Source organism: Lampris incognitus, chromosome 9 (assembly GCF_029633865.1).
Source record: "Lampris incognitus isolate fLamInc1 chromosome 9, fLamInc1.hap2, whole genome shotgun sequence".
NCBI classification, from domain to species: domain Eukaryota; kingdom Metazoa; phylum Chordata; class Actinopteri; order Lampriformes; family Lampridae; genus Lampris; species Lampris incognitus.
In genome coordinates this window covers 30,254,731-30,271,271 of record NC_079219.1, presented here as the reverse complement: position 1 = coordinate 30,271,271, position 16,541 = coordinate 30,254,731, and the positions used below count along the sequence as shown (strand labels likewise).

General features: G+C 46.3%; 1 protein-coding gene across 1 annotated transcript; it reads right to left on the bottom strand.

The window, feature by feature from the left end:
- Positions 1-5,532: 5,532 nt before the first annotated feature.
- On the bottom strand, positions 5,533-11,737 carry gdf6a (growth differentiation factor 6a). Its single transcript, XM_056286714.1, has 2 exons — positions 11,380-11,737; positions 5,533-6,871 (listed from the first exon to the last, which is right to left on the bottom strand). Exons 1-2 carry the CDS (start codon positions 11,735-11,737, stop codon positions 5,958-5,960), a joined length of 1,272 nt encoding a protein of 423 aa, XP_056142689.1. The 3' UTR covers positions 5,533-5,957.
- Positions 11,738-16,541: the final 4,804 nt, after the last annotated feature.

Here is a 16,541-nt window from a genome sequence, read left to right as displayed (position 1 = left end):
ACTGGTTGAATATGCTTTGTTTTTTGAGAGGATTTTCCAGGTGGTTGAATAATTAATGTTTCTGTCCGCCAATAACCAAATATAACGGCTTAAAGATGTTACATTCTTTAAACGGTTGTTTCTAAAGCGGCACGTGTGTGCATTAAACCTCTTTTTGAATGTTCCCTCTGTTAGACTTGTGTGTGTATATATATATATATATATATATATATATATATATATATATATATATATATATATATATATATATATATACATTATCCGAACTGCTTATCCTGCTGTCAGGGTCGCGGGGATGCTGGAGCCTATCCCAGCAGTCAGTGGGCGGCAGGCGGGGAGACACCCTGGACAGTCCGCCAGGCCATCACACACAGGGCTGACCCACAAGGCAACCAACTCTTAATCTAGTGAGCTTTGCTAAAATGAACAAATTAGACAACGAGAAATATGTTCCGCTTTGGGGTTTAATGTGATTAAAAGAGTTTCAAAATCATCCAGGTTTCATAATGTCCCCATAGATTTACTTCCACTTGAGTCTGATTGTAAAATGCGAGGGAACAACATGGGACCTCGGGCATTAAGGCACAAGCAAGTGTATTTAATATTTGGATCCGCCCCTGCCTTTGTGTTTAAGCCAGTAGTTGAATGAGAGGCGGCAGTAGGGGTCACTCCAGGCATCTGCTGCTCCTCTACACCACTCATGTGTCCGTCTGTGTATGCTGTTGCCCTTCTGTCCCCCCAACACACACACACGCACACGCACGCACACACACACACACACGCACATACATGCGCGCACACTGATGTATGCACAAATACAGAAAGATGTTCTACTCTTTTGCTCGTGTGTGTGTGCGGTCTATTCCGTTGCCTACCAACACGGGAATCGCCGGTTGGAATCCCCGTGTTACCTCCGGCTTGGTCGGCATCCCTACAGACATAATTGGCTGTGTCTGCGGGTGGGAAGCCGGATGTGGGTATGTGTCCTGGCCGCTGCACCCCTCTGGTCGATCGGGGCGCGGGGGGGAGGGGGAACTGGGGGGAATAGAGTGATCCTCCCACGCGCTACGTCCGCCTGGTGAAACTTCTCACTATCAGGTGAAAAGAAGCAGCTGGCGACTCCACATGTATCGGAGGAGGCATGCGGTAGTCGGCAGCCCTCCCCGGTCGGCAGAGGGGGTGGAGCAGCGACCGGGACGGCTCGGAAGAGTTGGGTATTTGGCCAAGTACAGTTGGGAAGGGAAAAAAAGGGGGGGTTTAAAAAAAAAAGGAAGTGAGGAAGGTACAAATGCTTAAGTGGAAATGACTAATCTGTTAAAAGAAAAAGAAAAAACAGGCGTTGAAAATCCTTGATGATGAAAGACCAGTTTGATGTTCTAAGCAGCTCTGGGGGACCACGTCCGTCAGGCCTCAGCAGTGACGGAGCTCATCCTTTCTCTCTCCCGCTTCTCCTAAACTTCAGCAGCTCAAAATGCCAAAGTGTCGGATCCAATTCCTTACAATACATTTTTATAACACATTTTTAACACCCATTTCACCATTCTTTCTTACTCAGAGGTCCGTGCTGTCTAGAAGATGAGTTTGATTTATCTCCTCCCTGTCGTTAATGAGGACATCGCCGATAACAGTGAGGCTAAGTATGTGGAACATTTCTATCGACATACGAGCCAAGAAGTTTTCTAAACTTTGGAGAGAGTCCCAAGCTTGTTCACACTGAGCAACACCTTGTGCAGATCTTCAGCTCTGTAGTCTCACCATGCGTCACAGGTCTATGAGAGGAGCACTTCGTGCACAGATGTGGGGTGTCAAGAATATTTGTGTTATACATTCTCCACATTTCTGATGAAGAGGTCCTGTCCATCTGCCAGTTTTGGTTCAGTTAAGCTAATATATTTGGAAGAAGTTTCAAATAAACACAACTCTCTTCTGCTCTCCTTCCAAATAGCCAATGCAGTGGAGAGACAATTGCGTGGTTGTGATGAAGAACTTTATAGGAACACACAACTTCAGGGTGAAAGATTGTGGTGAGTAAACAAAGCACTCCGCTCCCTTTCATCGCTGATTCGGCGCTGACTATATTCAGTCTTACAGTCAGTCCCGATGCTTGCTAAGATCAAGGAACCTGTCAAATAAAAATAAATCAAAAGTTTTACTCCGCACTTTACCTCGAGGAATTTGGTTACCGCGCTCCCCACATATATTTAAATCAAACATCTGTGAAATCAAACAGTTTTAAGAACTAGCAGTTGTGCGGGTAGCGTAGCGGTCTATTCCGTTGCCTACTAACACGGGGATCGGCGGTTCGAATCCCCGTCACCTCCGGCTTGACCGGGCGTCCCTACAGACACAATTAGCCGTGTCTGCGGGTGCGAAGCCGGATATGGGTATATGTCCTGGTCGCTGCACTAGCGCCTCCTCTGGTCGGTCGAGGCGCCCGTTCGGGGGCGGGATAGGGGGAATAGCGTGATCCTCTCGTCCCCCTGGCGAAACTCCTCACTGTCAGGTGAAAAGAAGCGGCTGGCGACTCCACATGTATCGGAGGAGGCATGTGGTAGTCTGCAGCCCTCCCTGGTTTGGCAGAGGGGGTGGAGCAGCGACCGGGTCGTCTCGGAAGAATGGGATAATTGGCCAAGTACAATTGGGGAGAAAAAAAGGGTTAAAAAATAAATAAAAATAATTACTCACAAGCCGGCCCTCGTCTTCCTCACCGGAGTTTCCTGAGGATGGAGCACAATATCCCACCGCTACACCGTTCCCGGTAGTGGCACACAGCATCCGGGTGATGCTGTCCATGCTGCTCCGCAGACACAGCCTGGAGGGCCATTTGGTTATATTCAGGGGGATGGTTGCTGTGTCAGTCATTTACAGGGACGGCTAAAAAGAAAGCACTTAGCATCCACCATTCCCCCCAGCAAACATGTGGGCAGTGACATGATACTGTAAAAGAGTCTGCACAACATATAGCATTTCAAAGCAGTATCCTAATTGTTTCCAGGCCAAGGTCGATAGCCTATATGGAAGCAATCCGTGCTTTCAAACTTTTTTATCCGCATATTGGGAAACATTTAGGTGTTAAGTAAACTTGACCCAGGCCCGCTAATTCATTGGGAAATAGCTGTGGTTCATACACTGAGCACCCTTTCGGTGACAGTCGGTGTGTTTCCCTCTACTTGGATGGTCACCATATGTTTGCTTAGCTTGTAGAACATTTCAGAGCCAGACAGCCACTGAACAATGACATTCATTGTCTGTGATGAGAGAATGAGTTATTTACAAAGGCCTTTATAGACTGATCATTATCATGTCCCGAGGCAGTAGTTTGTGAGACACATGGTACATAGTGCCGCTATATGAACTGTACAACTCTTATGGAAAGTCCTATTTAATCATCACTTCCTCTTACTTCAAATTCAACTCAACTTTAGTGTCGTCCCTATGGACACATTACACATGGCTACCTCGTATTCCTTAAAAAGTGACTGTCGGGGCGTTCGGGTAGCGTAGCGGTCTATTCCCTTGCCTACTAACGCGGGGATCTTTGGTTCGAATCCCCGTGTTACATCCGGCTTGGTCGAGCATCCATACAGACATAATTGGCCGTGTTTGCGGGTGGGAAGCCGGATGTGGGTATGTGTCCTGGTTGCTGCACTAGCGCCTCCTCTGGTCGGTCGGGGCGCCTGTTCCGGGGGGGAATAGCGTGATCCTCCCACGTGCTACGTCCCCCTGGTGAAACTCCTCACTGTCAGGTGAAAAGAAGCGGCTGGCGACTCCACATGTATTGGAGGAGGCATGTGGTAGTCTGCAGCCCTCCCCGGATCGGCAGAGGGGGGTGGAGCAGTGACCGGGACGTCTCGGAAGAGTGGGGTAGTTGGCCAAGTACAATTGGGGAGAAGAAGGGAGACAAATCCGGAAAAAAAGTGCCAGTCAACTACCCCGAGTCTGGCTCTGACCGATGAAGAGTACATATCACAGTCAGCCTCATACTAGCTGTGTGTTGGGATCCAGACACATTTAATGGTTAATAAAGAGATAAACCGTGGAGCTTAAGTCGCTGAAATATCAAAAAGAATAAACCATATAAATCCACTTTTTTCCTCAGTACCAGTTGACTGTTGTGTCATATAGAAACACGATTAGTGACAAACGATGAAGTCCTCAGAAAAGGCAGCTGTCTACTCCTTGACCAACCATTAACGAGCCTTCCTCTGTCTGCAAACCCCTCATGACGTCATGACTCCAGTCACACGAGTTAACAAAAAACGAGATTTTCTTCTTTTATACGTTATACACAATTTAACCAGCGGAAGTACAAGACCGACATATTCCTTTTGGGTTGATTTGATTTTATTAGTACAGTATTGGTGTGGAATAATATCCAATAATATATGTATATAAATGATCTTATATATCATTGTAAAAGCTCTTTACACTCTAAGTGAATGCACCTCAAAACTCAGACCCTATATGCAATAATGAGGTAGACATAAACAACGATATTTCCACCCTCTGTAAAAAATATTGAATACACCTTAAATTACTCTCATCGACGTAAGAAATATATGATTATCATGGAACTCTGTACATCAAATAATAAAATAATTATAGAATAGAAATTATAACGATTTGAGTGCATTTGCATATTTACAAAAGAAAGGCGTTTTTCTCATTCCTCCATTCGTTGCACTTCGTAAAGTTTTTTGACTATACAAATATATACAGCTCAAAATATGAACAGCAGTGCATTCGAAGCTAATGTGCATTTAAATATCGTCTCGTTTGCGAGTCTTTTTTTTTTGTCAGTCGATTTATCAAAGAACAACTCACTTGCTGACCGCTCGCCATTGGCGCAGTCGGCCTATAGAAGTGCATTTCGTATCAAGATGCAGATTTTGAGCAAAGGTTCGTCTCAGTCAAGGTCCCCGCCCCGCCCCCTTCCCGCCCCGCCCTCCTCCCCATCTCGTGTGCTTTAAACAACAGGGTCCCGATCAGTCCACTTCTCAATTGGAGGCACAATATGGCTTGTGTCCGTTATGTGGAAACTTCATTCAGTCTGTTTTAAGGCCCACGACGCTTCCCCCCCCACCCATCCCCACCCCCACCCCCACCCCCAGCGCCTTGTCTCGGGTATATAGGGCAATCTCTTGAAGGCATACCACCACGTTATCTGTCTTCCTTCAGGACCACTGTGTGTTTGGTAGATTACATTCACCTTTTGGAAACAGGCACTGCGGGGCCTATTGATAACGCCTCAAGAGAGCGTAATAGTTCAAGCTGGACACTGTGGCAATTACAGCCGGGATACACATACCCAAACGAGCCCCCCCCCTCCTCCACCTCACCCCCCCTCCACCCACCCCCGCCTCGCAAGATCACATGGGAGAGCTGCAACAATGCGCCTAAACAGGCAGCCCAAGCCCCAGTGTCCGCTGGCTTCAGCACCAACAGGTGCATCATTGAACTCTTGTGGAGCAACTCCACCCCCCCCCCCCAAATAAAGGCTCCTCCATCTCGTCTTCATGATCTGTCAAGGTGGGCGAAGATGCGCCCATGCACGCACGCACGCAGGCACGCACACATGCACGCACTCGTGCACTCTCCTTGCCGCATATAGAGACGACTTTCACCGGGCACGGGAAAAAAACAAAAGCCTATTTGTGGGTTGAGAAGGGTTTTTTCTGCATGTCTGGAAAAGGAGGCGTAATACTCTAAGAGATGGAGTGTAAATAACTGTGATTGTGTTGTTTCAACTGACTGAATAAATAGGGTGTTTTTTTTCCTCTGTGTAAGCCCCTGTTGAATGAGGTCTAGTCGTACCACATTACTGAGCATGTTCTACCTGTGAGGAGAAGCTTGTCAAACTGTAATATCTTCCACTTGGTCCATCTAGTTTGTCTTTGATAGAAAGTTGTTCGTCTTTCACGACTTCCACGTGTTTCGTAAGGAGAACGGGGCGCTCGCTACCTGCACCCGCACTGCTCCACCACCATGTCCTCGTACTGCTTGTACACGACGTTATTGCCGGAGTCGATGTACAGGATGCTGATGGGACTGAGTTTGGTGGGGACACAGCAGCTGGGCGGGGTGCTGTTCGGGTCCATAGAGTTCATTAGAGTTTGGATAATGGCGTGATTTGTGGGCTCTAGGTGCGACCTTAGCGGAAAGTCACACACGCCCTCGCAGTGGTACGCCTCGTAATCCAGGGGCGCGATGATCCAGTCGTCCCAGCCCAGCTCTTTGAAATTCACATGAAGTGCCTTTTTGCTGCACCGGGATTTGGACTTTTTGCCGTGTCTCTTTCCGTGCCGATTGTTCAGAGCAGTCCTCCGTCGGCGTCGGGCTTTCAACCGGAGGCCTCTCTCCGCCTCCGCCTCCTCCTCCTCTTCATCCTCCTCCTCCTTCTTCCCCGACTTGATCTTCTCCTTCATTTCGTTGAAAAGGTTCTCCCTTTTCCTGGACCGCGTGTACACCACCAGGATGGCTTTCTCTTGCTGGGCCCGTCCGCTCCGGTCGAAGCCCAGCTGCCTCAACTCCACCTCGGTCTGGGATTTGCCGAGCGTGACCCGGAGCTGGAGACAAAGCTGCTGCCTCCCTTGCGCAGAGTGCTGCTGGGCTTGAAGCATTTCCCACACGTCTAGCACCTCCCATCCGGGTTTCCTGGAGTCCAGAGGATCCAGGGACCTGGAGTCCAGGAGAGTCTCGGAGCGACAGGGGAATAGCTTCATGTCATACAGGCCCGTCGGAGACGTCTGCAAACCCGCGGCCGCTTTCCGAAATATCCTGAGTTCCGCTCCGACCAGCTCCTCTCTGTCTGAAAGGGCCGAGACGTCAAACAGATACTTCTGTCTTCGCAAAGAAGAGTGCAAAAGATCGTCTGCAAGATAAAAAGAAATAATTGCAGTCAGATTCAGTTAGTGTGTACAGTGTTCAGAGGGGTGAGGGGGGGGGGGACTCACATTCTCGCAGAGAGGCCAGACCCGCCTGGCCTTCTCTCTTGTTTTGCAATGCCCAACTCAGTAACGACTGACACGTCCTCATGCTGAACATAATAATTATAACAACAACAACAACAACTATAATAATAATGAAAACGGGATTCTTGACGTCGTTGTAAAATAAACTCTTCGTTGTGTTAGAATGAGATCCGACTCAGCCCAATTCTTAAATTACAACGATTTTTACGGGCTATTTTTCCCCCTATTAGATCATCTTCTGATAATTCAGATGCTTTTATCTAACACTATATAACGTGTGGGTTTGGGGTTAAACACGAAATGTGTTGCGTTGAGACGAAGTAGTTCGTTTTACATCCTGGAGAATTGTTGTTTTTTTTTTTTTTTAACCTGGCGTTTGTAACAATTTAAAGGTTTTAAATGTAACAATTTAAAGGTTTTAAAAGTGTGAAGCAGGAAACCAACCATTCGAGAAGTTCTGAGAGATTCTCTTATAGCACCCCCTCGTATCGAGGCTACGTTATAAAACAAGCGTTCCTCTTTTTTAGGGCAACGCTGATAATCAAGCGTTTTAGCTGTTAGTAGGTCAACATTTCTCTGAAGCAAAACCAAAAGATGCTACAATGTTACGATATTCCGGGAGTGTTTCTGTTGGTGTTGCAGCTCACCGCTGACTTCTACCTGCTCGCGGCGGTGGCAACATGTCGTTTCGTTCTAACGAATGGCGTCCGAACAGAAACGAGCAGCGCGGGGACACTGGCGTGCACTGTCCGCGTCATAGCAGTCCCCCGTGACCGTGAAACCACCGCGCGCTGCTGGAAAGCGCGAGCTTCTTCTCCTCCTCCGGCACGTACAGAGAAAATGATGAAGCAGGAAAACAAACAAGAGGCCTATAGTGATGTGACGGACCTGCTGCCAAACACACACACAAACACACTGTACACACTGTACACTGTACACTTTACACACAACACACTGTACACACAACACAGTACACACACAACACAACACAATGTACACACAACACACAATACAATGTACACAAAACACACTCTGCACACAACATACCGTACACTCAGACACACAACACACTGTACACTCATACACACAACACACTGTACACACAACACTCTGCACTCACACACAGCACACTGTACACACAACACACTCTACACTCATACACACAACACAATATACACTCGTATACACAACACCCAACACACTGTACATTCAACACACTGTTTATTCAACACACTGTCCACACAAACACACTGTCCACTCATACTTTCAGCACCAGAATACACCATCAATACACACGCAATGAAGTATGAATGCATCATCCCCTGCAGACCTGCAGCAGGCCTGCACACGCAGGAGAGACGTGCACCTTGCTGCAGTTACTGCGCAACTATCCACTACAACGGATGTGTGTTACTTTTTTTCAAACTATGTTACGAACTTTTGCGTTTGACGAAAAATTGCAAGCCTCGCCAGCTTGTATTTTACAGGGCCCTCACCCTATTTGTGTGTGTAATGACAGGTCAGACCTCAGACCAAGGCTTCGTTTACTAATTCGCCTTGTTTCCCTGCTCTGAACAGGGATAACACATTTTCCCTACTCCGTCACATCGCCGACACAGTTGTGCTGTCATGTGTGTAGTGTGATATCATAACTTTACGGTGATATAACCTTTATGTGCCATGTGTGTAGTGTGATATCGTAACTTTACGGTGATATAACCTGTATGTGTCATGTGTGTAGTGTGATATCATAACTTTACGGTGATATAATCTGTATGTGTCATGTGTGTAGTGTGATATCATAACTTAACGATGATATAACCTGTACATGGCTGCAGCAGGTTGTCCCCTATGAATAGCACGGTGTGGCATATTAAAACACACATAAACCCTGTGATTGTTTCAGTCCGTATGGTCTGCATTAAGATTTTTAAAGAGCTAAAAAAGTCGAATACAAGGTCACCAAATAATTAACAGCTCTAAATCCCCATCTCTCTCATTAAAGCACTTCCCCTCTCGTGTTTCATCCCATCCTGCCAAAGAAAACATCGCCGGTCAAAAAACAGCACCGAGACAAGCTGGGTGTTGACAGCACGAGATGCGGAAACTTTGTTTTGTTTTGTTTTGTTTGTTTTTCATTAAAATGCATAACTATCCTTGCACCAGTGCATTTGCTCTGTATGTATTTGTAAACCAACTTGGTGACACGACATGCACATTGGTTCTGACCCGGCCTCTGTTGGCTGCATTTGAACCAGCAAAAAAATAAATTATTATTAATAATAATTACTATTATTATTATTGCAATAATAATGAATAATAATGAATAATAATTAATAACCATAATAATAATAAAAAGAAGAAACGTGGTTTTAATTATCCTCTGTGCCTCTGTTTAAGTGGCAATGGCGAGAGAGGGAGAGAGAGGGAGAGAGAGAGGGGGGGGGGGGAGGGAGGAACACCATCTGCGCTTTAATGAGTTACCTCAAGTGCCAAAAGTGATTTTCAGACCTACTTGTTCTTTTCTGGTTTGCTCTGACGCCCTGTTTTCTCCATGCATCTTATTGTCTACATGTATATTATCGTCTACATGTATATTATTGTCTACGTGTGTGTTGTTTTCTACGTGTGTGTTGTTTTCTACGTGTGTGTTGTTTTACGTCGGCCTACAAACGAAGCACCAACATGGAGGGGTGGCCGCTGCGCTCATAAGAAACCTCTCCCTGACCAACGCGTTAAGAATAAGGACGCAGCGCCGCACGTCCTTGGCGCTGAAGTTGCCCCCTCTGTTATTTCTCTCTCTCTCCCCCGTGCACTTCTCTTTCTGAAGCCCAGCACAATCAGCGCCCGGGCTCTTTGTCCGGCTTAATGCGGCACAGGATCCCAGCAGCAGAAACCACCGCTGAGCAGCCCAGAGGACGGGAAGAGAAAAAAAAAAATAATTTTCCGCAATTAAAGCGGCGGTCGCACGGGGAGGTGCGCCGTAAAATACTAAACCGCTTCACAGCAAAAAAAGGAAGTGCTCTTTCACTTTTGTTTTGTTTTCTTTCTTCTTCTTCTCCGTGTTTTGGTGACGTGCCATTGGCTGAGCTGGGTCATTACGGGAGAAGAGACAGTGTTTGATATGTTATGACATGAACACTCAATTAGATCACCGAGTTCAAATACTCCAATCAGCGGTTTCGATGCGAAGCAAAAAAAAAAAAGAAAGAAAGAAAAACCCCTCCGCGAGTCCAGCGAGGGGTCCGAGCCAACGACACATCAAATCACGATCACGCGGAGGAGAAAGTGAAGCCGTTCTCATCCGGCCCGTCTCTCAGCATCGGACTGTCGGGGTCGCAGATAGCGGAGGAATGCAAACAAAGATACGCTTTTATTTCTCCTCCGAAGATTAACTCGAGTTTAGTATGTACGTCCTATACCCCCCCCCCAATACCCCCCTATACCCCCACCCCCCTACCCACCCATCCGTGTGCCCCGGTCTGTTTGTGTTTACCAGACTGTGTTTGTCTACTCGGTCCAGGAAGATCTGCTGGTTACATGCAGTTAACTGACCCAAACACCTGCCTCTCACACCAACCCAGTCAACCCAGTCCCAGCCCGGTTCCAGCCCGGTTCCAGCCCAGTTCCAGCCCAGTTACATGCTGGCCACCACTTTCATGTGATTAACAGCCTCTTCAGCAACTTTTGGCTCTCGGACCTGTGTGCATGTAGAGATAAATGCAAATATATATTTAAAAAAAAACCTGAGTGTCGATTTGTTTTATTATTATCTTTGGAGAAGAGGCTGGAAAATTAGTTTTTTTTCCTTTTTTTGGTGCAGCCCACAACGAAGCTGATTTACAGCCTTCGTTTTTTTTTTTGAACGCCTCAATTAGTGTTTTACTGTCGTGTTTCCCGGAGGTCAGTTCCAGCCTGATATGACTCAGAGCTCTGCACAACTTGGTGCTTCAGCGGCTTCCTCACGCAGGTCACCGCCATGCAGCAGCCCTGCAGACCGCATGCAGGCCGCAGCCTGGCACCGTCTGCTGCATCCAGGTCTATGCATCTATATTATAGTACGGTTTGGTTTGCTTACTATGATCCAATCTCATTTTCAACCCGCACAGAAATCCTCATATGGATTCATATGGGCCTGTATACCTAATGGTGTCTGAATTAACCAGTCACCAATCCACTTTAGGTCATTTTGAAACTTTCACTTTATTTCTGTTAATTGAACCAGATTAATCGAGCCAGATTTGCTAATTCCTGAAGTTTTACACTATACTGAATTGTGTTAAGGACGACGCTGATAGGATACTTAATTACATTAACAAATAAACAAACAAATGAATTAAAAGCGGTGTCATGGTGGTAAAAGGTGGGAGTGGGAGTGGATGTGGAGTCGGCAGCCCCTGAAACCAACCTGTTCCTCTGTCCACAAAACTGGTTATGGTGTTGGCGGATTTAGAGGAGCGGAAAAAGCTCGCGTTAAGTCCGAGCTTCTCCGCAGCGGAATACGTCCTGTATATGGAAAGCATGTAGTCGTGCGGCACAATAGCGTCCTTTAGGTCTTCTCGGTGATGGCTTGCAGCCGGAGAAGAGGCGAGGATCTCTTTTAGAAATTTGCTTGACCGTTGTCCGTCAGCGTGAGGGCTCCTGGTCCCCTTGCTTCTCCTTGGCACAGTGGGAGACGTGATGACCGCTGACTGGAAACAGGGCATATTCCAAAGAAAAGAGGCGACAAGTAAGTAGAGCAGCGCTGCGTCTCGAAACGCGTCCATGGTGGTGTAGAGTCCCGGAGCAGCGGAGGAACTCGGCTCTGCTGCGGCCACAGACGGCTCGGCTCGGCTCGGCTCGGCTTGGCAGGTCTTTGCTTTGCTTTGTTCAGGGCTTGCTATCTACTTTTGCGTCCGGCAGCAATGTGCGTTGGCGCTCTCCCACTTCACACAAGAGCGGTGACAGTCGGATCAACAGAGACACGCCCACTTTCTGCTCCTCTACATCTCTCCAACCACCCGGGCAGGAGAAGACATTTCTGAAGAGCAGTTGTTACTCGGCACGCACGCACACGCGCGCGCGCACACACACGCACACACACACACACACACACACACACACACACACACACACACACACACACACACACACCTGTGGCTAACGCTACGGGGATGCCAAGTCTGAAAGTGAAATAACACGTCCAGCATGGTGAGCTGGGTCGACACACATATTTGAAGATCTGGAAACAAGAGTAAACACGGTGATAACGGGCATCTCCGACAGCCTGAGAGATTTTCAGGTCACATCAGATTTTACCCATGTTAAGCAGATGCAAAATATACTCGGCGCGTGCTCAAATCGAAGAATATTAACTGATTAAACGATATCAATATGAAACATCGACTCTTCTACGTTTTAATACGCCTTAAAGACCCCCCCGCCAACTCAGATCAACTGTTTTCTGTCGCAAAAAAAAAACATTATTGAAATAGGCAACTCTGTGAAGAATCACATTTGTTTTAATGTGATTTGTAACAACTTGAATGACTATGCCAGGACAGAGAAATTGACTTTTAAGTGTGTGCGAATAAGAATAAGAATTGCCAAATAACTCAAAAGTTGGCAGGCTCCTCTGTTCCAAAATATGTGGTGGCATGAATAAAACTCAATCAGTACGACAGACGCCTTTTGATGGACGACACTGGCCTCTAGCGGTAGTATATGTGAACTACACCAGCCCTGCGCCGCAATCATAATTATGCCTGTCAGTTCAGCGCAACCTTAAGTAACATATTGGTAACAGCTCGCTTGTATTAGCTATATGTACAAAGTATATTATACACCGAGAAGCATATTTGTTTTAAGACAGGTCTCGTTTTCATATAAGACGTGTAGCTAATCCAGACTCACTAAAAGCTGATCTGGGTAGGATTCAGGTTAAACCAGAAACTTAAGATGGGGGAGGTAAATTGTCTTAGATCTTCTCTCAGATTTACGTCTAGATGATGACACTAAGGCCACTTCCTTGTTTATGAAAGCCACCTGTTCTACAGTAATACAAAACCCATGTTACTCCAGCAGAGGGCCTCAGTGACACGCTGATTTAACTGTAACTCGGTGAAGAACACACGCTGCTTCATGGGCCCCATGATGAGATTTCGCTCCACATTCTCCAGCTCCCGATGCTCCCACAACTCAAGCGTCACGCACTTATCCGTAGAAAACACCGACATAACCTGGCCGCTAACAGTTTGTTTCAACGTAATTGTGTTTTCCCTACACTGTCGAGTTAAAGGTGTGTTAACAACACACCTTAACGCCTCTCTGCACGGCCGAACGGTCTGTTTGTTTGTTTGTTGTTTGTTTGAAAGATCTGTCAATACAACGCTGCGCAATGATTAATGGGACGCTGCAAAACTTAACGTCATAAAATTTGAAATTATGGTAAAACCAGTCACCCTACCCACGAGCCCCTCTTATTTCAGCACCATGGACAGCTGTCACTCAGTGACGGTCGGTCGGTCGGTTGTTTTGTTACGGTGAACATGCGTGCTCATATACGTGTTTACGCTATTTGGACGTTATGTGCATGTTGGTTGCGAAAGAAAACTAGATCATCCCCCAGCCCCCCATTTGACTAAAATGTGGGAAGAGTCGTGCTCTACAAATCCATCGCCATGCCTGTGTTGTAGCTTATATTCCGTCAACACGCACAGGCGAGCGAGAAAAGCAGAAATCACAGGTTGGAAATGTCGGCGTTACGTAAGGCGCCTGGGAGGAGAGCCGTGCTCTCTGGGTCGGTCGTGTACCGTCATTGGTCTGCTTTGGGCGTTGGTGTCCAATCGTGTGTGTGTGTGAGAGAGAGAGAGAGAGAGAGAGAGAGAGAGAGAGAGAGAGAGAGAGAGAGAGAGAGAGAGAGAGAGAGAGAGAGAGAGAGAGAGAGAGAGAGAGAGAGAGAGAGAGAGAGAGAGAGAGAGAGAGAGAGAGAGAGAGAGAGAGAGAGAGAGAGAGAGAGAGAGAGAGAGAGAGAGAGAGAGAGAGAGAGAGAGAGAGAGAGAGAGAGGGCGAGCGAGCGAGCGAGCGAGCGAGCACACAGCCTTCATCAGCATCAAAACAACACGAGGGCTGTCTCAACAACAGTCCGGGCGGCAGCAGCAGCAGCAGGCAGGAACGACCCTTTGTGCTTCACTCCGCAAGGCGCATCACGACTGGGGAGGGAAGAAACCGTCATCGAAAATCCAGGTAAGATTTTCTTCATATGTTCAACCATGTTAGTGTGATAGGACAACGTGACGCGTATGAAGTGAAAATGGCAACTTGATATCTGCGTGGTCATGTGAATTGATTTCCGATGCCCGTAGTCAGGACGTGTCTGGTATAACTAGATATGTACTGGTTTCTGTCAGTGTTTCTATACGTGTGGACATTACTTAAGTTAAGCAGCAGCAGCCCACAGTTGTTGTTGTGAGAATATTTCTACACCCACTTCTACTGAGATGTACAAAACAACATGCAAACGACACGGGGGGGGGTGGATGAAACAAAACGAAAAGCCATTCGCATGAAAACGAGAAATACGAACGGCGTATGTAAGTGTTGCGGTGGACGGGTATTTGTTCAGCTTGCATTGGCGTATTCAAGAGGAAAAGCAAATGCAACCCTGTCAAGTACCCCCCCGAATTAGATTACTCTGCAATCAGGAACAATTAATGAGACACATGCAATCGTGTTGACATCGCCCAAACCTCTTATTAGATTATTTAAAGAGTGGTATTGCTTATAAATAACTCCACAGTATGATAAAGGTGGTGATGATGATGATGACGATGACGATGATGTTGGTGATATTCTAAAGACGAGAGTCTGAAATCCAGGGAAAATAAATACAATAATGATTGGGATCTAATAGATGTTATTACTTCACAATATAGATTGTGTAAAACCAAGAAAAGCATGTTTTCAGGGAATAATTATGCAGTGGGCAACATATCCACACAGATATGAAGATGGTACAAACGGGCATCCCTGCACACCTGATTACCACGTCCCCAACGAAACTGTAATACCTGTAGCTTTCACATTGACTGCACGTGTCAGTCGTCGTCAAGACAGAGGTGATATAGCTTTTCAGTGTGTTTACCCCTGGAGAATCAAGTTAACAGAGAACACAGCCCGGATGCATTATGGGATAAGTATACCATCTTAGCCAGCTTCAATTTATTCCATATGATGGGGGGGGGGACACATGGAAACTACACTTGACTGGATTATGAGATTTAATCTGTTGCATCTAATCCCAGATGTTTTAAAAGTAATTATTTAAGAAATGCTTCTCAGCCGGAGGTTTATGTCAGTGGTTTATCAGTCAAGCACATATTCCTTCTGCAGAGTGAATAATGCCTTTAAACGTGTACCTTCTACACAGCGATGACCCAGCTCTACTTCTCTCAGTGCAACTGCTTCCTAAAATAACCAAAACCTCTGGACAACCCGCGAGGTTTATCCAAATTATTCTTCTAGATTTACATGTACAATGAAGTGGGAAGTTGAAGGGACTGTGAATTAGCTAAAGGCAGTTTGTCTTTTCATCATGCTCCCGTGATCTGGACATGCTGTTATTTGCACCTTGGGCATCCAATCAGCTCCATCTGGGGTCGAGCAGTAGATCCGGGTGGATGGCCAGATTGATTGCATAATCCTGTTGTATGGTATCTAGTCCAGGGCAGGAACAAAGTACATCACAATCACAATGTCCGAATCAGCTTGTTGGAGTTTCCAATAAGAAATTCTCTGTATAATTAAAATAGCTCAGTGCATTGGAAAGGCTGGTGTTGGCCTGACAGGATGTGCTGGGTGACATGACCGGGCACTGACATAAACGACCTGAGACTTTTCACCCATTTGTATTAAAACAAGGATGATGATTTTTTTCTTTGCCAGGCTCCCTGCTTTCTTTAGCCCCTACATTTCATCCAGAAGGCTGTAAACCCGTTTACTGGCCTCGACTCGTACCAACAGTAAGTTATATTATCACTGGCGCTGACAACAGAACTCCTCGTCCTCTTTTAGAAGTTGTTTCCTCATCTCTTGAAGTATTTATGTCCTGCCTGCAACCCAACTCATTTCAAATGCTGTCATGTTGTAGGTAGTTATTCTGGTCCCCTTAAATGATCATTATGGAGTCCCAGCAAATAATAATAATAATAACAATAATAATAATCCAACACCCTTTGTGAGGGCACTGAATTTGCATTCTTTACCATTAGTTTTCTATACTGAGAGTGAACACAAAAATTCAGAGCAAATTACCATCACTCTCTTTTAAAGCTAAATGCTTTAAATGTAAAATTTTATGTTGAATTCACATTACTGGGAAAACATCTGACATTTCATTTCATTTTGGTATTTCAATGGTAACGTTCCCTCATCACCTTACTATGCTCCCAGCTATTTGCAGAGTGAAGGACAGCAGCTGATAAGCAATGGATGGCTTGGATGTGTGCAAATGCATTGGCTCCATTAAGTGCGAGCTGTTCACGGAGGCTTTTGCCGCTGTTGCTAAGTCTGTTGCTAGGACATGGGCCCGGA

Coding starts and splice junctions, on each gene's coding strand:
- gdf6a (XM_056286714.1), bottom strand. CDS start 11,737: ATGGACGCGTTTCGAGACGCAGCGCTGCTCTACTTACTTGTCGCCTCT. Junction 6,872..11,379: donor TTTTGTGGACAGAGGAACAG/GTTGGTTTCAGG, acceptor TTTATCTTGCAG/ACGATCTTTTGCACTCTTCT.